We start from the raw sequence: 22,860 nt of genomic DNA, 5'->3' as shown, positions 1-22,860 counted from the left end.
CAGAGATCCTAGTTTTTATTTTATTTATTTATTTATTTATTTATTTATTTTGAGACAGAGTGTCGCTCTGTTGCCCAAGCTGGAGTACAGTGGCGCAACCTCGGTTCACTGCAAGCTCCGCCTCCCGGGTTCACGCCATTCTGCCTCAGCCTCCCGAGTAGCTGGGACCACAGGCGTCCGCCACCGCGCCCGGCTAATTTTTTTGTGTTTTTTTAGTAGAGACGGGGTTTCACCATGTTAGCCAGGATGGTCTCGATCTCCTGACCTCGTGATCCGCCCGCCTCGGCCTCTCATAGTGCTCGGATTACAGGCGTGAGCCACCGCGCCCGGCCTGATCCTAGCTTTTTGTAGGTGACTGACCTAGGTGGTACAAGATGTCCTGTACTTGTTCATTTATTCACACATACAACACATATTTATTGACTTCTTACCATAAACTGTTTAAGGAGCCTGGTGGGGATACCGCATAAACAAACAAGCAAAAATAGACAAAAATCTTTGTCTAGAAATATATAAATATAGAACATTTTATAGAATATATAACATAGAAAACAGAAAAAAATAAATATGAAAATAGCCTAATTTTCAGGGTTTTCCTTTTTTTACATACCCTTCATGGTTAACGGTTAGTGGTTAATGGGGATTACCCATTAACTCCCACCCTCCTTCCCAGCTCTCTCCCAAGACTTAGTTTCAGGAACTAGAAAATTCTGATTCAGCTTGGGTGCAATGGCCGCTCAAAGGGCGAGGCTTATTCGAAGCCTCAAATTCAGAAAACCCGGCCAGACCTTGGAAGTTAAGAAGGTGGAAGGCAGATCGCGGAACCAGTGTTCTGATAGTTGTGGTTCTCTGAGGGAAGCCAATTCTGGGGACCGGTAGTGGAAAGCTCTTGCGCTGTTTCCGGCCACCTCAGCGGGAAGAGGAGACGCAAGCAGCTGGATCTCCGGTAACTGAGACATAGGGTATAACTGTTGTCGCGGCGGAGGAAGTGAGGACGGCGCCAAGGGCCTTCCGGGCCAGTGTTGGATCCCTGTAGTTTGTGAAGATGGTGTTGCTAACAATGATCGCCCGAGTGGCGGACGGGCTCCCGCTGGCCGCCTCGATGCAGGAGGACGAACAGGTGAGCTGCTTACTCACGACCCGCGACCCCAAGTCTCTGTCAGCGCGCTTTGCCCTCAGCATCGGATTCCTTCCTAGGATCGGGAGACCTTTGTGACTTCCCGGGCACTGCCGACCTCTCTGAAGTGCGCTTTTATCTTTTGGTGTAGGAGAGACTACTGGCGAGGGGAAATCTTTCCTGAAGGAGGAGTTAAGTTTTTTGTGTTAGCTGTTTCTCTTTAGAAAAACGCTCTGGAGAAGTGGTAGCTTTGGTTGATTGTGATCACCCAGTGTTCTTTGACTCTTTAGGGACTTTGTTAAAATTCAGGATTTCTAATTTTCTGCTGCTAATAGGACTGCTGATGGATAAATCCTGGGAAAAAATCAGCCAAGTTCTTCAACTCTATAACGTAGCACCTGATCCTTGACCTAGCTTGCTGACATCTTTTGAAAGTGGGTGAGGTAATATTGCCACATAAAAGCACCTGTTAAAGTTCAGTACATCACATTCTTTCAGGATTATCCCCAGTTCCCACCTTCTCCAATACGCCGTACCACATTCCTGCAGTACATTGTAACTTATTTTTTTCTTTGTCTTTCAATAACTTGAGTTTCCTAGCGGGCAAACGACGGGTCTTAATCATCTCTTTGTTATCCATACCTTTTACAATAGCTGCTTTATGCTAGTAGGTGCTCAAAAGTATACTGAATTGATTAAAAACAGCACTAACTCCAGATGTCTTAAAAGAAAGCTGTTTTGTGTTTTAGAAACACAGTGGAAATTTCTGAGGTAAGACAAGTTTCTGGAGCAAGCTTGGGAGGTTCTGAAGACAAAGCTGAGAATGGAATTTATATAATTTGTTTAAAGTGATCAATTTTATTTTACTTTTCCATACAGTCTAAGTAAAACCTTGAGCCTTAAAAAAAGATGAGATATTGAAAAAATAGTTTGCACATTTCTTCTGTTGGACTTTTCATTCATATATTAATGCAAAAAATTTTTACTGAGCACATCAAATGTGCCAGGCATAGTGTTAATGCAGGGAGTTAGAGTACACAGTCTCTACCTTTGTGGAGCTTACAGTCTAGTGGAAAAATCAGATAACCAACAAACTATTAAAATGTAGTTTAACTGCTAAGGAGAAGGAAGAGGGTTTTGTGCTTGAACATGGAAAATTTATCTAAGTTGGTTTTAGGAAATCAGGAAAGTCTTCCCAGAAGGTATGACACTAAGGTAACAGTAGGATCCAGTAGTAAGGAACTATTCTATTTGGTTATATACCTTTTTAGGTTTGATTTGGAAATATAGTTACTTTCACTTTTAGGAGAGTGGTGATACAGATAATAAAGTTGCAGGTCATGCTAAGTGAAATATATTCTATTCATTACATAAAAACAAAGTCTAATCTTTGAAATAAACGGTGAACAATTTAACATACCCCGATTTGCTAATGTGAAATGTTTTTCAGGAATACTCTAGGACCATCCTGCAGAAGGAGTGTAATTGTTCAAATGAACCTAGGAATATGATTTGAACAAAGTAGATAGTGCAGGGAAATATCCTTGAAGGATGTGTAGTTTGACTAAAAAATAGTTTTCCTACAGTGGGTGGCTGTGTGTTGGGGGTAGGGGGGATGGAATCTTGTCAATTTTTAAATTATTGCATTGAATTCCAGTGTTGGCAAAGAATACAAAGTGAACTTGAAAGTCTACTTAGTATTAGTGGCCCCTACTCTCTGCCATGATACTTTATTGAAAAATTAATTGATTTATTGTTTTTTAATTATAAATTTGGTATTAATTTCATATTGGTTTATCAAGATGGGATGCTTTGTTTAATTGACAAGGAAAGAAATTTTACACACAAATATTTTTGTGATTGTAGTGCCATAGTATTTTCCTTTAGGAATTTTGACTTTGAATAATAAAGTTTGCCTAAACTTTTAATGTCTGTAAAGATCTGAATCTTAGGCTTACTTTTACTATTTTAATAGTATACAGAACATTTATAAAAGCGCCTACTACATACCAAACACTGTGCTAAGCCTATTAAGTTCATTTTTTTATTTAATCCTCATACTAACATATTAGAACAGGTACTATTAAAATCTCCAATAATAGATAAGGAAGCTCTGAGGCTTAGAGAGGATAGATCACTTGCCTAAATTCACAGCTAATAAGTGGCATAATGAAATTTTTCATCAGGGTTTTTCCCCTTGGCACTGTTGACATTTGGGGATGGATAATTATTTGTTCTTGGGGACTGTTCTGTATATTGTGTAGGAGGTCCAGCAATATTCCTGGCCTCTACCCTCTAGATGCCAGTAGTACCACTACCCTTCCCCACTTTGTTTGTTTGTATGACGACAAAAATATTTCTAGACATTGCTAAATGTCTCATGGGGGCAAAATCACCCCAATTGAGACCCAGTGGTTTTTATTAAGTTTTGGTCGACTCAGACAAAAACTTAATAACCACTGTACTTTAGTGCCTAACCACTGTACTTTACTGCCTTGTTCTAAGGCCTTTTAATGATGTCTTACCTCTTAGGAGTCCAGGAATAACTTTTTAATAAACAGATATCTCAACCAAACAGTTTTATATTTAATCACCTTAATTGTCCAGGCCAGATAATTCAATGTATTTTCATTTTTGTATGTTTTTGTTTTCTTATCAGTGTACTTTCAGTATTTACACTGATAATAGATATCATATTTTAGGTATTTACTAGGTGCCTGTACAAGCTGCCATATTACCGAAGATGGACAGTTATTCAGATAATACAATAGAGAGTAAAATTTACAAAATAATGTAGACAGAGTATTTTATACAGGTTGTTTCCTCTGTGTTTAACTGAAAATTTAGACTTAGGGCAGGAAGAGAGATGAGCTTTTCTTCTCAAATGTGGACTCCCTAACTGATACCCTGTTTATCTTTTTTCCTCATTCCTTTTATGGCATGTTTCTCCTTTTAGGATTTTTGCAATTTCTTTATCTACCTTTCTGTTCTGCCTCAAAATTATTGTATTTTCTTTCATTTTCCTCTGGCATCATGAAGGGCAGTCCAGACTTGAAGAAAGTGTTAGATCTCACCAAATAGGCAGCAGGAAGCTCCAAGAAAGCAGATAGATAACATGTTATACAGTTAAATTGTCTCACGCTCCCAATCACTGAGGGTTGATTAATCCACTTACTGTAACTGCTTTTAGAGGAAAGTGGTTGGTTCTTGGTGCTGCTGGTCTTTGACCAGCTGAGTTCAGTGGGTATTGATACCCACTGAACTCAGCTATGAAAATGATAAGAGCTATGAAGGCAAAAGTTGTTATTGATACAACTAGTTGTTCAGCAGTCTTAGGTGACAGCAACGAAAAGTATTGTGGTTGTGTGTCAAGTTACTACCTTCTATCTTTTGTAATAAATAGATCCAAATCCTACATTTGCTGTTGGATAACCTCAAATTTGTTTCACAGTTTTTCCAGTTATTCTGATCCACTGCATTATTGGATTACTAATAGATATCTCATAATTATATCATATACAAATTTCATTAATCTTTTCTAGATGAAGTAGAAAACAGAATGAGGATATCTAAATATTTTTAGGTGGACTGGCTAACTGTGGGCCCTTTGTGACTTTGATCTTGAAAGCAAACTAAAGGTCAGTATGTAAAACAGTGGTTAGGTTGCTTTGTGAGATCTAGATCAGAGCTGCCCCATGGTTTCTTGAGCATTTCCAATGAGTTAGAATTACATAGTAAGACTTCACCTAAAAGGTGGATCTACTATTGAAACAATTTCAATTATAGAGTTAGGGTAGCATAATGCTTAGGAGTAGGGGCTCCAGGGCCAGATTGCCTGCATTCAGATCCTAGTTCCTCCCTTTTTAGCTTAGAGGCTAAAAAGTTTGACTTCTCAAGTAAAAAATTGACATAATAATTCTAATCACCTCATGAAGAATAAACAAGTTAAATAATGTAAAGTGTTCAGAACAGTGGCTGGCAGAAAGTGAACACTTAATAATTTCATTTGATCATTTCTGAAGAATCTTTTCTAATTCCATCTTGCCTTTCTTTTTTTTTTTTTTTTTTCTTTTTGAGATGGAGTCTCACTCTGTTGCCCAGGCTAGAGTGCAGTGGTGTGATCTCAGCTTACTGCAACCTCCGGTCCCCAGGTTCAAATGATTCTCCTGCTTCAGCCTCCCGAGTAGCTGGGATTACAGGCACCTGCAACCCTACCCGGCTAATTTTTGTATTTTTAGTTGAGATGGGGTCTCAGCATCTTGGCCAGTCTGATCTTGAACTCCTGACCTCATGATCCACCTGCCTTGGCCTCGCAAAGTACTGGGATTACAGGTGTGAACCCCCATACCCAGCCTCATCTTGCCTTTCTTTAAAGGTTCACAGATCAGAATTGCACATAATCGATACACTGGATGCAAATATGTAATGAATGAATGATTTTTCACATTACAAAATTAATTTGTGCATATTATAGAAAGTTCAGTAAATACATAAAAGCAAAATGACCAAAATGTTAACAGTGTTTATTAACTATAATCTGTACTCAAATTATATCCATTTTGGTGGATGACCTTAAACATATGTATGTGTGTATAACATTAAATAATAGGTAATACCGTAAGACTGTTTCACCTAATTTTTTCCACTTAACAGTGTTTAATGAATATTTTCTCATATCATTAAACTCTATACAGCATTGTTTTAATGGCTGCATAGTATTCCATTGTATGAATATGCCAGAAAGATTATTATTTAACCATGAAGATTGTGCTAGCATTGTGTTCTCAAGGATGGTAATGCTAACTGAACCAGCATGGTAAGGTGTTGGTTGGCATACCATAATCCCTATAAATACATCCCCAGTGTTGTATATTGGCAGTCTTTACATTGCTGTTTGCAAATTCCTGAAATTGCAGAATGCTTTTGGCCAGTTTCTTATAGTTGATACAGTTGTTATTCTTTTTCTCAGGTTACAGTAATGTTTACAGTGCCTCTTGTAAAGTCAAAGGATTTGTACCAATCTGAGTGGCAATTTTTTCCATGTTTCTTCAACTAGTCCTTTTAAGATTCTCACCTGCCTTTAGCAAAGAACATATATTTAACACCTGTGGTTGCAGTTATGTAAAAAATACCGATGTCACAGCCCCACCTCCAAGATGCTGACTTAATTGGTTTGGTGGTGGAGACTGGGCATAAGTAGTTTTGTTTTTGAGATTTCCCCAAATGATTCTATTGTGAAGCCGAGGTTGAAAATCACCGATCTATGTTGATATTCTTTCTTGGCACTTGAGTAGCATTCCCAACATTATTTGCACGCTTTTTATCTACTCTTGTGGGTTCAGATCTCTTCAGAATGGCACTGGGGAAACAAAAAGATTGGTAAGTACCATTCAAATTTAGGAAAATAGAATATTGTGCACTAGTTCTTATTGGCTAAAAGCATATGACAGTATTCACTCTTACTGGCTGGCCATATATTAGTAGTACTGTTTAATATGATAATTTTGATATAATTATTATAAAGTACTGTTTAATATATAAAACTGTACATACATACAGACATATGTTAATATAGAACTATTTCTCAAATATATAACAAATATATGTCAATAAAACAAATAATTGCCATAACAGTGGTATTAAACAAGATAAATCTACAAACTAATACCTCGACTGGACTCTGCCTATCTCCCCTGGTTCACCTCATGCTTATTCACCTTCTTATTCATATTGAAATTTCCAGTTCACCATTTTTACATATAGCTTAGAATCTTATTATCCTGTAATTGTACATTTGCTGATCTGCCACTTTATCATTTTATTGTTGCTTCCTTGTTTTTATTATCAGCTTAGCAGTACACTATCTACAATTTTAAGATATCACTTTGTACTTTATCAAAGTTAGACCTCAGATCCTGGGAGACCCTAGCATAAATACTTTTCTACTTAAATATTTAGTTATTAAACATCTGCCAAAGGGAGGCTATTCTTTCTATGTAAAATAAATAATTCCAAAATAGGATTATTTCTTTGCATCACATGGCAGTGTCCTAGTCTGGGTTACTATACAAAATACCATAAATTGGGTGGCTTATAAATGACAGAAATTGATTTTTCTAGTTCTGCAAGGTGAAGATCAAGCACCAGCAGATTTGGTGACTATTGAGGGCCTATTCCTGGTTCATAGATGTCACCTTCTGGCTGTTTCCTCACATGGTGGATGGAGCAAGCTAGCCCTCTGGGGTCTCTTTTATAAAGGTACTAATCGCATTCATGAGGGCTCTACCCTCATGACTTAATCACCTCCCAAAGGTCCCACTTCTTAATACCATCACTTTGGGGGGTTAGGATTTCAACATGAATTTTGTGGGGGATACCAGCAAACATTCAGACTATAGCTGGGTAGCTGGCAGAAAGCTCCCCTACCCCACATGTGGATGGAAAAACAATGTCTATTTGCTTCCCATTCTTCAGGCACTTCCTTTCCCTGTTGGATCTAGTAGAATGGAGATGCATGGTTTTCTTCTTTTGAAATGACACTGCTGTTTTTTCCAGTAGATTTGCCCCCTCTTTTTAACAAAAATAATTGTAAAAGCAGTTAGAAATTGTTCAGGAAAATATTACCTGTAATTATAACATGTGAATGCTATTATTTTCATTTTTGTCTGCATATATCCCTCGATATTCAAACTTTTGCTGTCCAAACTTGGGAACCAAATAGATTTATTCAGTAAAGGGTATCTGACATCCTAATCTTTGTCTCTACCCTTGGTCATTTTTATGTAATTGCAGTCAAAGTGTTCATAATAATTTGCAGTCACTAGTACACACATTTAGTTTTGTTTAAATGCTAAAAACTGTAACACTTGTGGAAGGTTCTGCTGGATATTCCAACATAAAAATGAAATTCACCAATCTTGTTCCTAGGATATTCCCCTGAGTATAGCACATGCTGTGTAGTTCTGTGCCAATAACTGCAAATGAAATGGGTTAGGAGGACAGTACTGTCCTAATAGTGGAAAGAACACTGGATTGAAAGTTAAGAGTGCTTAAGTGTATTTGAGGTATATGCTTTTGCTTCTTAGCAAATAACTAATGCGATCATCTTGAAGAAGTAGGGGTTAGGTCTTCCTCTGTACTCTGAAAGTAGGTTGTCTTTCCTCCGTTAAAATGAATCTTACTTACCTGTAAATGAAGGACCTCATTCAGAGTGTCCTCATAATATGGTGCTTCTCACTAATTGATACAGCATTTTGTGGAAAATTCTTAAATGAAGATGTCTTCTTTCAGTCTGGCTGGGACCTTCAACAGTATCAGAGTCAGGCTAAGTAACTCTTTCGAAAGTTGAATGAACAGTCCCCTACCAGATGTACCTTGGAAGTAGGAGCCATGACTTTTCAGTGAGTGTAATCTTGATTTCTTTATGATCATTTAAGTGTGAAATACAGTAACAGAATGCCTGATAAAAAATAATAATTTTTAAAAAGTAAAGATTACTTTAAAATGTTGTCTTTTGGGAGGAGCAACTTCTCTGGCTCTAATTCTACAAAATGGACATCTTGTTGGTTTTTTCAGCATGCTTACAGTAATTTAACCTGTTAACATGTGTCTATGCTGTGCCCATCATGCAATAATAGATAACTTCTTGCTTTAGGACTGTCTTGGAGCCAGATATGTGTAGGTTAGTACCCTTGCTCAAACATTTCCTAACAGTGTAACTTTGAGCAGCTCACATAACTTCTCTAAGCCTCAGTTTCCTCTATAAAGTAGTGAAAATAAACATAGGAGGTTTGAGAGGATTGTGAGGGACTCTGTGTGTATTACTTAGCATCTTGTCTGACACACATGGGAAGAGTCAATAATTATTAGTTATTATTTTGAAAAAAGAAAATTATAAAAGATAAGAGCATCTTAATCAGTGGTTATAAACGATACAACTGATAGAGGACTCAAAGGAACATTATTGGATTTTAAATTATCTACAAATAATTGGTATTTAATGTTTAATACATGCCAAGTTTGAAGCTGACAAAATAGGAAGGATTAAAAAGGAAAAGAGTACAAGAGCATCAGAGGAAAATAAAAACGGATTAGTTAAATAATCTTTGCTATTTTAGGGACTTAGATAGTAAGATAACTTAGGCCAGGGAGGAAGCTGCTATGTTTACTTTTAAAAAACAAAACAAAAATTCTCTACCTATAAAAGACAAGTAAAAAGTACATCAAAACAAAAATAAAACCCTAGGCAATTGGCTAAGAAAATGTTGGACATTATGTTTTATGATGTATTAATTTTTATAATATCTGAAATATTTTCTAGAACTCTAATTTTCAACACCAAAAATAGTCACTCACTTAATATCTAGTATCCTCATTTTCACCATGGTTTAGAGAACCAAGACCTAGGAAAGTTCTCATGGAATTGAGAAGAGATTTTCTTCTGCCTGATTCCTTTAGGACATTCATAATCTCATATCATCCTTTATTTCCATCCAAGAGCTATTAAGGGTTTATTCTTTGCCAGACCTTATATTGAGTCCTGCATTTAATGTCCATACCTTTTAACACTGTTCTCTTAGTACAGAGAGAGACATATACTTAAACAAGTATACTATAATATCTTAATTGAAAAGATGTTGTAAATTAGATTTAAATGAAATGTTTTGGGAACAGAGAGAAGGAAGGAACAAATTCCCATTTGTAGGGGGTAAGTTTGAAGAAACAGGACAGAGGAGGGGAGTATATATAAAGAAGTTTCACAGAAAAAATTATGGTAGAATTGAACATATGAAAATGAACAGGATTTCTCCAGGTATTTAAAAGAGCATTAACGGTTAGAAAAAGCAATATAAGCAGAAGTCCACAAATATGTAAAGAACCTAGCATGTTGGAAAACAGTCCGCCATTTGGTTTATTAAAATATACGATAGAATGTTGCTTACACTTGTTTTGAAAGGCTGTAAATATAATACCATGGAGTATGATTTTATTTTGTAGGTATTAGGGAACCCTTAGAGTTTGTAAGCAGGGTAATATGGTCATCTGTAGTCTCTGGGAATAAAACTGATGGTATAGAAGATGGGGTAGACTAAAAGCAAAGAGACCAGTTAACTCAGGTGCCCAAGCAAGGAATAAGACAGCTGTATTATTAATATTATTTTAAGGGGCCTGAGAGATCATATAATAGTCTTTATCCTTTATGGAGCCCTAGGATGCCTCAGGAGCCACATAGAAAGGGCAAGGATGGGAGTATATATAATGCTTTGGGCTCCTAAACTCCTCCTTATGTTTTAAATTTTTTCCTTTTATTTTCAGTTGACATATAATAATTATACATATTTATGGGATACAGAGTGATATTTCAATACATGTATACAATGTGTAATCAAATCAGTAATTAGCATATTCATCACCTCAAACATTGATCATTTCTTTGTGTTGTGAACATTCAAAATCTTGTAGCTTTTTGAAAATACGTGGTAAGTTATAGCTAGCCATATTCACCCTACAGTTCTGCAGAACACCAGAACTCATTCTTCCTATCCAGTTGTAATTTTTTATCCATTAACTTGCCTCTGCCCATCCTCCCCTTCTCTCTACCTTTCCCTACTTCTAATACCCACAATTCTACTCTCTACTTCCATGAGCTCAAAAATTTTTTTTGGCTCCTACATATGAATGAGAACATGCCATATTTATCTTTCTGTGCATGACTGATTTTACTTAACGTAATGTCCTCCAGATTTATCCATGTTGCTGCTAATGATAGAAATTCATTATTTTTTATGGCTGAATAGTATTCCATGGTGTGTGTGTGTGTGTGTGTGTAAAAAACACTTTTAAAATCCATTATTCTCTTGATGGACATTTCTCTTGATTATCTATCCATAGATATTATGAATGGTGCTGCCGTAAACATGGGGGTACAGATAAGTTTTTAACATAATGAGTTTTTTTCCTTTGGAGAAATACCCAGCAGTGGGATTGCTAGATTGTATGGTAGTTCTGTTTTTAGTTTTTTGAGAAACCTCCATACTGTTTTCCATAGTGTATAAAAGTTCTGTTTTCTCTTCATCTTCAACAGCATTTATTGACTTTTGTCTTTTTAATAGACATTTTAACTGGGGTGAAATAATATGTCGTTGTGGTTTTTATTTACATTTACCTGAAGATTAGTGATGTTGAGCATTTTTTCATATACTTGGCCATTCGCATGTCTTTTGAGAAATGTCAATTCTGTTCCTTGCCTACTTTTTAATTGAATTATTTTTGGTTTTGCTGTTGAGTTGTTTGAGTTCCTCGTATGTTCTGGATATTAGTTCCTCATCAGATGAATGAAACTAGATCCCTATCTCATCATATACAAAAATCAACTTAAAGTAGATTAAAGACTTAAGCATAAGACCCTAAACTATAAAACTACTAGAAGAAAACATAGGGGAAATGCTTCAGGACATGAACCTGGGCAAAGACTTTATGGCAAAGACTTCAAAGCACAGGCAACAGAAAAGAAAGTAGACAAATGGGACTGTATTAAACTAAAAGCTTCTGCACAGCAAAGGAAACAACACAGTGAAGAGACAACTTGCACAATGGGAGAAAATATTTGCAAACTCCTACTTAAACTAAAGAACCTCTGATTTTATCTGATATATACATTGGCCTTCTGAATATAAGTTTTGCTTGTTATATATACATATTCCATATAAAAATATATATATTTGCATGTGTGTGTGTGTATACTATGGCTAAAAAGAAGTTGGAAAACCACTTAGTAGCCTAACATTTTTCTAAGAATTTCTCAGATGTGTAATCATATAGCCCCTACCAGAGTGCATGGGCGCTCATCATCACAAAAGAAAGTCAGTTCCATTGTTGAAAAGTTTCCAGTTGGTTACAGAGTTCTCCTGGACTGTAAATTAAGGAGTCTTATTAGTCTTGTACCCAGTAAACATTATGTCATTAACCTTACATTTCTATCCACAGAAATTTCCAGTTACAGTGTTTTCCTTTGTGGCTGGAAAGAGTTTAAATATGTGTATGCTAGTTTACCATATAGAATCAAAGGGTGGATGGAGTCACAACTCTGAATTTTTCAAGAAAAAGTCTTAAGTATTAAGCAAAAAACAAATAACCCCATTTAAAAAATGGACAAAAGACATGAGCAGATATTTCTCAAAACATACTAGAGGCTAGCAAACTAATGAAAAAATGCACATCACTAATTATTGGAGAAATGCAAATCAAAACCACAATAAGATACCATCTCACAACAGTCACAGGGCTATTATTAAAAAGTCAAAAAACAACAGATGCTGATGAGGCTGTGGAGAAAAAGGAATTGCTTATACACTGTTCGTGGGAATGTAAATTCAGCCACTGTGGAAAGCAGTTTAGAGATTTTTCAAAGAACTTAGAACAGAACTACCATTAGACCCAGCAAACCCATTAATGGGTTCATATCCAAAAGGAAACAAATCTTTCTACCAAAAATCATGCACTTGCATATTCATTGCAGCACCATTCACAATAGCAAAGATATCAACCTAGGTACATGTTAGTGGTGGATTGGATAAAGAAAATGTAGTATATATTCAGTATGGAATACTATGCAGTCATAAAAAGAAATGAAATCATGTCCTTTGTAGCAACATGGATGGAGCTGGAAGTCATTACCTAAGTGAATTAATGCAGGAACAGAAAACTAAATACTGTATATTCTCATTTATAAGTTTATAAGCTAAACATTGGGCACTCATGGACATAAATATACTGAGGACTTACTAGAAGAGGAGGGAAGGAGGGGGCAGGGGTTGAAAAACTATTAGGTAGTATGCTTAGTACTTGGGTGACGGGATTGTTTGTACCCCAAACCTCGGCATTATGCAATATACCCAGGTAACAAACCCGCACATATACATCCTCAAGCTAAAATAAAAATTTAAAATGTTAGTTGAAGAATTGTGTAATGGGCTGGGTCCAGTGGCTTACACCTGTAATCTCAGCACTTTGGGAGACTGAATTGGGTGGATCGATTGAGGTCACGAGTTTCAGACCAGCCTGGCCAAAATGGTGAAACCCCATCTCTACTAAAAATACAAAAATTAGCTGGGTGTGGTGGTGGGTGTCTGTAATCCCAGCTATTTGTGAAGCTGAGGCGTGAGAATCACCTGAACCTGGGAGGCGGAGATTGCTGTAACTGAGATCATGCCACTGCATTCCAGCCTGGGTAATCTGGGTGATGGAAAGAGCCCTGTCTCAAAAAAAAAAAAAAAAAAAAAGAGAATCTAATGGATGAAAAATTATAATAAATATGTCTAAATACTCCTTTTAGAATATACGGCTAATAGGCTGGGTGCAGTGGCTCATGCCTGTAATCCCAGCACTTTGGGAGGCTGAGGCGGGTGGATCACGAGGTCAAGATATCAAGACCATCCTGGCCAACCAATGTGGTGAAACCCCGTCTCTACTAAAAATACAAAAATTAGCTGGGCATAGTGGCGCACGCCTGTAGTCCCAGCTGCTCGGGAGGCTGAGGCAGGAGAATGACTTGAACCCGGGAGGCGGAGGTTGCAGTGAGCCGAGATAATGCCACTGCACTCCAGCCCGGGGGACAGAGCGAGACTCCGTCTCAAAAAAAAAAAAGAAAAAAAAAACCAAAAACAAAAAAAAAAAGAATATACATCTAATAATGGGAAGATGTTTGCTTTCTGATTCCAAGGATTTGCGGTTTTAAATTGACTCTTGTTTAGCCAGCCTCAAAGTATTTAGGCTAGATTTTTAAAAAAGTTTGCATGGTATAGAGATTCTGCTTTAAACTGTTGTCAGTGCTATTACTTTACAGACAACTTTGTCTTGCTTTTTATGTCTCACCAGCTACATTATTGAGCAGGGGGTGTGTTATTTGGTTTTATGTGAAGCTGCCTTCCCTAAGAAGTTGGCTTTTGCCTACCTAGAAGATTTGCACTCAGAATTTGATGAACAGCATGGAAAGAAGGTGCCCACTGTGTCCCGACCCTATTCCTTTATTGAATTTGGTAAGTTTTTGCCCCTCACTTCTCTCTATCAAGGGAGCAAACAGTATGGAGAAGCTATTTGTTACACTGATATATACACTGATATATACACTGATATAATATTTATACATTTTTTTCTGATGTTTACTTGCTGAAGTTTTAGCTTCTGCTTCCTTTTCCATTCCACTTCTTTTTGTCTTTTTGAGTGACTAAGGCTTTGTTCTGAAAAGTAATTTTCTCTAGTCTTTTGATCTTTCCCCCATAGAAATTGTTGCCTTTTGCCCTTTCTGTTATTTGGTTTGATTCTTCTTTAGAGTCACATGTGACAGGAACTGTGCCTAAAGATCTACTTGATTGGCATATAATGGCTGAGTTCTTCTTTACCCCAGTCCACAGACTCACACTCACAATAAGGCTCATTTTATGGAGATCAGAATTGGGAAATCAGAAAGAATGATGTTTTGTTTCTTTTAGTAGAATAAGATCCTCTAATTTAAAAAACAAAACATAACAAAGAAATAGAAGATACCTGGTACTCATGGTATTGGGGTATAATATTTACTACATTCAGGAATAGTGAGCATAGGTGTCTGTATTTGTACAAGAATTATAGAAAGACTAATTACTAATCAGACCTGGTAAAGTATCTGATGGTAAGGGATCAAAGGAAATGTCCTAAGTACAGTAAGTACAGGGAGTGAGAACAAGTAGGATCAGGCTATATCGCTGAAATTTTTAGTTAAAAGAGAAATTGGTTTTACTGGCTTAGAATTTTTGAAGTGTTTCAAGTTTGCTAGATAAATGGGTCATCTTGCTTTGGAAAAACACTCTAGTGTTTCATAACTATATACTCTCCAAGTGCTGCTTTATATAATGTCCAGTTTTTCAAATTTTATTTTTATAGACAGTAATGCTCCCATAAACCTCCCTCAAAAATAAGACAAATGTATCAGGGTCATACAGGAAACAGATGGCACACCCAAATTAGCTTAAGGGATTATATACAAAGATATTACTAGGCTGTAGGAGAATTACAAGGTACAGTAACCTCTGACCAGTAGCATACTGGTTGTTACCATCCCTAGGCCTGAATGTATAAGGGGGAGGAGCAGTTTCTGAAACTGAAAAGGAGAAAATTTCTAGAGAAGGCCAACTTGAGAGGAGCGTAACTTTTGGTAGAGGGATACTTCCAGAAGAAGGTTATTTCCTTCTCTGAAAGAAGCCAGGGGAATAAATACCCGGACATCACTCACTGTCTGTTCTCCTTCTTCTCTACTGTTGGGGCTTCTTCATTGCCTGAACCTAACTGGCACAGAGCAAGGAGTCTATTGAGGCGCTTCATCCAAGTCAGCTTCCCAGTGCAGAAAGCAAGGTGCAGGAGGGCAGAGAGGAGATCTAAAGAGGCAAATGAAAGGGGTACAGCACACTTAAATTAAGATTTTTGCCAAAAGTTGAAAATATCTTTAATAATAAGCCATTCTTCCTATAGTTTTGAGAAATACTGATATGAGCAAAAGATGGATGAGACTTCAGTTTTTATTTATTTATTTACTTACTTAGAGACAGAGTCTCGCTCTGTTGCCCAGGCTGGGGTGCAGTGGCATGATTTTGGCTAACTGCAACCTCTGCCTCCTAGGTTCAAGTGATTCTTGTGCCTCAGCCTCCTGAATAGCTGGGACTAGAGGTGCACGCTGCCATGCCCAGCTAGCTAATTTCGGTATTTTTGGTAGAGATGGGAGTTTTGCCTTGTTGGCCAGGCTGGTCTCGAATTCCTGGCCTCAAGTGATCCACCCATCTTGGCCTCCCAAAATGCTGGGATTTATAGGTGTGAGACACAGTGCCTGGCCGAGACTTCAGTTCAGTTTTATATTGGTATTTTGGAAAACTCCCTATTACATATTTGCTTTACCTGAGGTTTAAGAATGGAATGAAACTGGGAATGTATATTAGAGAAAATAAGGTAAAGTTTCTCAGCTTTTTAATGATCATGAACCCTTTTGCCATGTTAGGCTGTAATAATGCTAGAGTGTTACCAGCATCCTTTTAAGGAATGTGTAGAGGTAAGTAACACTTAGCCTAAGGGTCCTCAGAATACTGTTTGAAAATTTCCGTTTTCAGGAAAGGCTTACTATAGTGGGTCTTAATTTCTCTAAGGATTCTGATAGCAGCCTTAGATAGCAAATACTTCTAATTTAAAGGTATTCAAAGGACATTTCTCCTGAATGGTCGTCTAATTATACCTTTACATCTTACAAATGAAATAATCAAAGCCTAGATTTTGATATTCAACCAAGAGTTTGGTTAACCATGGACAGTGGCAAATCCAGGAATAAACTCAGAACTGTTTTGGGTTTTTTTTTTTTGTTTTTGAGACAGAGTCTTGCTCTGTCACCCAGGCTAAAGTGTGGTGGTGTGATCTTGGCTCACTGCAACCTCTGCCTCCCAAGTTCAAGTGATTCTCCTGGCTCAGCCTCCTGAGTAGCTGGGATTATAGGCGTGTGCCGCCACGCCTGGCTAACTTTTTATATTTTTAGTAGAGACGGGGTTTCACTGTGTTAGCCAGGATGGTCTCGATTTCCTGACCTCATGATTCACCTGCCTTGGCCTCCCAAAGTGCTGGGATTACAGGTGTGAGCCACCGCGCCTGGCCAACTCAGAACTTTTAATTTCCTACCTCAGTACTTTGATGGCCATGAAAGAAATGGTCAGTTTTCTTCATCATTCTAGATACTTTCACTCAGAAAACCAAGAAGCTCTACATTGACAGTCGTGCTCGAAGAAACCTAGGCTCCATCAACACTGAATTGCAAGATGTGCAGAGGATCATGGTGGCCAATATTGAAGAAGTGTTACAACGAGGAGAAGCACTCTCAGGTATCTAAAAGCAATGAGTCTTATGAAGAAATGGTTCTCATTCCATAGACAAGGATAGCTTATTTTGCAGTGCCTTTTATGCTATTAGATTCTACCTAGAACTGTTAAGAATTTATGTCCCAGAAGTACATTACATTACAATGCTTCCAATATATTTTTTTTCCTAGCATGATTAGTTTTTGTTGAGTTGGAACAGTGTAAAGGACTCATCCATATTAGAAGCAATGATTATTTCTAAGATATTCACAAAATTAATTAAATTATATAACTTGTATAAATTAAATGAATGAGAGAAAACTCAACAATGTATTGCAGTGGTTTTTTGAGTAGCCTCTTTGGGAGACTTTACTGCTGCCAGATCAATCTTTATAAAATGCCATTTTCATCAAGGCATTCCTCTCTGAAAAACTTTTAAATCTGGGACTACAAGATAAGATCCAGTCTGACTTATTTTTCCGTCAGTCAGCCATTGTTATTGAGAGCTTGTTATTTGTAAGGCATTGTGCTCTACATATGGAAAATAAGGAAGATGCAAATGTCTGTCATTCTCTAGTTCACAAACATTCTTCTGTAGCCACACCAGCTTCTTTACTATCCTTAGTGGTCTATTATGCCTTATGCTGGACCTGTTCTGTAAGACCTCCATAAGAACTGTCTCTTTAAAGAACCTTTCTCTGATCCTTATAGCCTGTATCACATTAATCTCTTCTGTACTTTAAACTCCTAAAGCACTTAGTAACATAATGGTTTTAGCACATATTACATGTATGTGTGTTTACCTAATTTACCTTAAATATATTTATTAAATACCTCTTACCATATTAAATATATATCCATATAACATAAGTATATATTTCATATATTTATATTAAAGTAGGCAAACATATTTGGATAATTAAATATTTTTATATAATTTCATATATTTTTTTGAGACAGAGTCTTGTTCTGTTGCCCAGGCTGGAGTGCAATGGCACGATCTTGGCTCACTGCAACCTCCATCTCCTGGGTTCAAGCGATCTTCCCACCTTATCCTCCTGAGTAGCTGGGGCTACAGGCATGTGCCACCACGCCTGGCTAATTTTTGTATTTTCTTAGTAGAGATGGGGTTTTGCCATGTTGTTCCGGCTGGTCACAAACTCCAGGGCTCAAGCAATCCACTCACTTCAGCTTCCCAAAGTGCTGGGATTACAGGCATGAGCCACAACACCCAGCCCTTTATATAATTTTAAAAGTGTAAGTAATTAGGTAAAATTAGGTTAAAAGTATATGTATATTTACCTGATATTTAAATATTACCTAAGTGTTTAATGTGGACATGTAAGCTCTTTAAAGATAGTGCTTATGTATTTTATATCTGTTTCACATACTCCTTATATATCCCCCACAGAAATGGTCACAAATAGGTTCCTTAATAAGTATTTTTGAATTCAGCCATGCTATATATTCATTAGTAAGTGAGTTTTCTTTTATTACGAACTACAAACTTTAACCTTTTTTTGAGTAGTGAGCAGTTATTCATTTACCTTCACACTCTTTAAATACCAAATTTTGAGTGAGTGAGTGTGTAAGGTTTTGTCATACAGACTTGCAATTCCTATATGGGATAAAGTAGACTAGCACAGGAATTTTTCTTGTATCACTCATGCAAGACTCTAAATTCCTTAAAGGCAGGGATCATGTATATTTTGATCACTGTTGTATCCTCAGCACTTCACATGGTGCCTGTCACATAAATATTTGTTAAATGACTTCTCCAAGCAATAGCTTTGTCTTTATGTTATCCTGTATTTCAAAACGTTCATATATAAATTCTCTCAACTATGACTTGTTTCATAGGGTCTAATAATTGTTCCTCTGCTGAGTTATTCTCAGCAGATTTAGATTCATTTAGCAAATGTTTATTGAGCACTAACTATACACCAGGCCCTGTTCTGGGCATTCAGGATATAGCAGCAAACACAATAATTTAAAATCCCTGTCCAGTGAAGTGTATATTCTTGTAGGCTCTGTAAAAAGATGCCCTGTGCTTTGTCATGGTTATTTCTCAGTCCCTGACTCTTCTTCCGTGACTAGATGTTTTTCTTACTCATGTGATCAGTTGCTAATTCAGACGTGGCTGTCATGCCTGTGTTATTAAATAACGCCATGTTTCCCAATCAAAACCAGTCTCTATTAAGCAACTCCAAATATTCCAAAAGCATTCTTTAAGGAAGAAACAACTGGATTGCAAAATAGTTTTTTCTGAAATTTAAAGAAGTGAAAAGTTTGATCAGAATTTATTATGTCAAATGGAGTTTGTGTTTATTATTAAAATATGCCCTATATTTTAATATGGTCTAGCTTGTGTCTATCTGGCTATTTCTCTAAGTGTTTAGTTAACTGTTATAAGAAGATAACAACATTACAAATGTCCTTGGGGGTGAAAAAACTTGCCAGAAAATACTAAAAAGCTTAATTTACTTGCGTTTTTTTTTTGTAGTACTTATTGTATTTTAGTTACAACTTTCCTATGTCTATTGAAATATAAATCCTGATAGCTTTAACTTCATAGTAGTCTCTACTATGTGGAGAATCTTAGAAATGTTAGCAGTCATCATTGAAGTATAGCTTAAGACTGTGTTTGGTTAATTGAATTTTCTGGTTATCTGAGTTTGTTTTACATGGATTATCATTATCATTTTTCAAAATATAAGAGAATATGATTCAGACCATTAGAAGATTATGAAGATAATTATTAACATGTAATAATTATTATAATTTATCATGTGCAGGCATTGTTGCTCACTTTACAGGCAATCTCATGTACATAAAACTTTATGACATAGTTACTGTTATTATCCCCAATTATAGATGAAGAAACTAGGTTTTAAATAGGTTACATGACTTGACCAATGTCACATAACTTGTACAGGTGATATCTGAACCAAAGAGTCTGAGGCCAGAACCTGCACTTCTAACCACCTTACTATATAGCCTCAAAAATTCAGACATAATCTGATCAGCATCATCAGTTAATTAGTATATGCAATGTTAGCCTTAAAATAAAAATGATGATTTAAGATTCATGGTTGTTGCAGTGCTGCTGATTTTGGTTATTTTTAATGCCTTAATACTTTCGGTAAAATACTTCCAGGGACTAATTAATGTTTTCCTTTTTTCCTCTTTGACAGCATTGGATTCAAAGGCTAACAATTTGTCCAGTCTGTCCAAGAAATACTGCCAGGATGCGAAGTACTTGAACATGTGTTCCACTTATGCCAAACTTGCAGCAGTAGCTGTATTTTTCATCATGTTAATAGTGTATGTCCGATTCTGGTGGCTGTGAAATAATGAATACAGTCACTGGTAAGGGAGAACCTAGAACCCAGTAGGTGTATATTTTCAGGAAACTGAGCTCACAGAGATGTGTATTAGAATCCAAGTGGAACTTCTGCCTCTAAAGACCTTGCAAGAAAAGAGATGTCCTGAAATTGAAAGGTTGCACCTCATTTAATGAAGCTTAACCCTATGTAGAAAGTCTCTTTCGGGGGCAGAGGCTTTCTCTGGGTGCCAAGCCATATATATTAGGGAATAGTAGATTGTTATTTCGTTTTTTCCCTCCCAGTGCATTTTAAAAACAGCACTGGCTGGGGCATTCTCATTCTCTGATGGAGCCATCAATGAGATTTAACTTAGTCAACCTGTGCTAGCAACATTCTGAAATTCCTTCAAAGAAGGCAGTCCTTTGGGAAGGTGTTTTGTTTTGTTTTGTTTTGACTCTAATCAACATTCCTTTTGTTGGTGACATTTGTGATTTTCAGTAATCTGAGTTTTTGATGGCCTTTTAAACAAGACTCCAGTATGTGAAGGTTAATTGCTGTGCTCCACAGATCTTGTCTATTGGCCCCTGTAGAAAGTTAACCTTTGTTGTTTTCCTTTTATAATTTGCTTATTGCACAATTGCTTTAGGGTAAGTGAATTATATTAAGATGCCTTGAAATTATAGCACTCCTTGATTAAGAAGCTAAGATGTTTCTCTCATTTACTCCTTAAACAAAAGACTTAAATTAGTTTGGGTCATTATTACTTTTATTTTGCAGCATTTGGTTTGTTATTAGTGTAAGGGCAAGTATAGGATATGGAGAGGCCCCTGGCTTCATGAGAACAAAGGAAGGCCCAGGTTATAATTACAGCTTTCTCCTGCCCCTTCTTTACTTTCTCTACCACAGTTTTCTCCACTGTTTGTTTTCCTCTTGCCACAATTTGCTAACATTTAAAAAATTTTCCTGCACCCAGTAGTTTCATATCCTGTAGACATCCTCTTAGGACATTCTCAAATTTCAAAATAAAAAATATTCATCTATGTAGTTAATTAAAGTTAAAGTTTTTGCAGGTCAACTACTCAAACTACTAAATACATTTACCTGAGAAAAAGTCTCTGAGAGCACTTCATTCCTGTTTTAGTTCGTGTAAATTCTCTGAGAATGTTCTGGAGATAGATAACTCATTTATAGTGGTTTCTATTAACTAATTAAAGTACCCATGATTTTTTCCTTTTCTGCTCAGGGATGATGGAGATTTCCTTTTACCTTCTGAGGTAGAATTTTTTAATGGGGAAAATAGGCCTTTTAAATATTATTGCCAGGGTCTGCAATAATAACTTAAAATAATAACTTAAAATTCCTGTACATACTGCAAATATTTCTTTAAATTGCACAGGAAAATGAGCAAACTTTTTATTTCTTAATATCTTTGGGAAAAAACTTTAACCAGTAAGCAATTTTATAACCCTGAGGGATCATCAAAGATACTATCCTGATTCCTGGTAAGGAAAAATATATTATTTCCTTATAACAAGGCAAGGAGAAATGCTATTTTATTCCTGATAATTTATATAACTAGAATAATTTTTTTCCTTTCTTTTATGGACCTAAATCTGCCAATTGGGAATTTTGTGCATGAAATATGAAGTTACTTTTTATAGATAATCAGTGCTTTTAAGTCCCTAAAAGGCTCCTGCTGAAGTAATGATGATGTTCATAATAAAAGCCTTTGAAAGGCTGAAAACCTACATAGTGGTACCATAGTATTTGGAGCTTCTATAGGAGTGGAGAGGGGCAGCTCATTGTTGAGAGTTGCATGCTGCAACCTAATGGTCAGCAATGAAATAAATACTTGTAGAATGTTCACTTCAGTGTGAAGTTTTGTTATCTAGTTAATTTATATACATATATCCTTTGTAGATACATTTCTATCTAATCTTGTTGGGCTAATTAAGAAATAAGGGGTGGGGTAATTGTCAACAAAGGGAGAAGAAAGTGGTTTAAGATCAGGGCAGCAGAAAAATTAGAGAACAAGAATATCATAATATGGCTCCTGGTTTTCTTTATAAGAGGCAGTGGGAAGATCTGACTAGATGAAATGTATCATCAACCAAGCTGGCATCTAAAATAGAATGGGATAAATACTGTATGGGGTTATTGGAGGCATATTAAGAAAGGACACCTAATTTATTTTGGGAAGAAGTATGTTAAGAGAAGACTTTCTAGAGAAGGAGAATGGGGCATTCTAGGAAGAGTCAATGGCATGTGCAAAGGCATGAATAAAGACAGTGAGGCATATTTTGGAAATGTAACAGCTTGATTCAGCTTAGCCCATAGGGTAAGCATAGACAACAGAGGAGACTTGAGGAATGAGAACTAGATGGGTACACTATCATAAAGGGACTTGTCTATCATGCTGAGGAGTTTAGACCATCTTAATGGTAGTGGCCAAGGATGGCATCAGATTTATAGTTTCAAGTGATCATAATATTGGCATAAAAGGTATATTAGGGAGGAAGCCTGAAGTAGGGAGATGAAAATAAGGAGCCAT

The 22,860-nt window shown here is 36.6% G+C and overlaps 2 protein-coding genes across 4 annotated transcripts in view; both read left to right on the top strand.

Moving 5' to 3' along the window:
• Nucleotides 1-22,860, top strand: part of GSTM2 (glutathione S-transferase mu 2) — a 1,178,915-nt gene that overhangs the window by 230,901 nt on the left and 925,154 nt on the right. The gene's annotated exons all lie outside the window — the stretch shown is intronic.
• On the top strand, nt 897-22,175 carry LOC129525219 (vesicle-trafficking protein SEC22b-like). Of its 3 annotated transcripts, none has more exons than XM_063701682.1 (5): nt 897-1,120; nt 8,408-8,517; nt 13,994-14,154; nt 16,861-17,007; nt 20,178-22,175. In XM_063701682.1, the coding sequence occupies exons 2-5, from the start codon at nt 8,507-8,509 to the stop codon at nt 20,330-20,332; spliced, it is 474 nt and encodes a 157-aa protein (XP_063557752.1). In that variant the 5' UTR covers nt 897-1,120; nt 8,408-8,506; the 3' UTR covers nt 20,333-22,175. The 3 variants fall into 3 exon arrangements, 1 of the variants encoding a protein (XP_063557752.1); XR_010132072.1 differs by lacking the exon at nt 8,408-8,517 and adding an exon at nt 18,106-18,240 and having other exon boundaries at nt 977-1,120; XR_010132070.1 differs by lacking the exon at nt 8,408-8,517.

This window comes from Gorilla gorilla, chromosome 1 (genome assembly GCF_029281585.2).
Source record: "Gorilla gorilla gorilla isolate KB3781 chromosome 1, NHGRI_mGorGor1-v2.1_pri, whole genome shotgun sequence".
In the NCBI taxonomy this organism is placed as follows: Eukaryota; Metazoa; Chordata; class Mammalia; order Primates; family Hominidae; genus Gorilla; species Gorilla gorilla.
The sequence above is the reverse complement of the archived record's forward strand: the minus strand, read 5'-3'. Positions and strand labels throughout refer to the sequence as shown.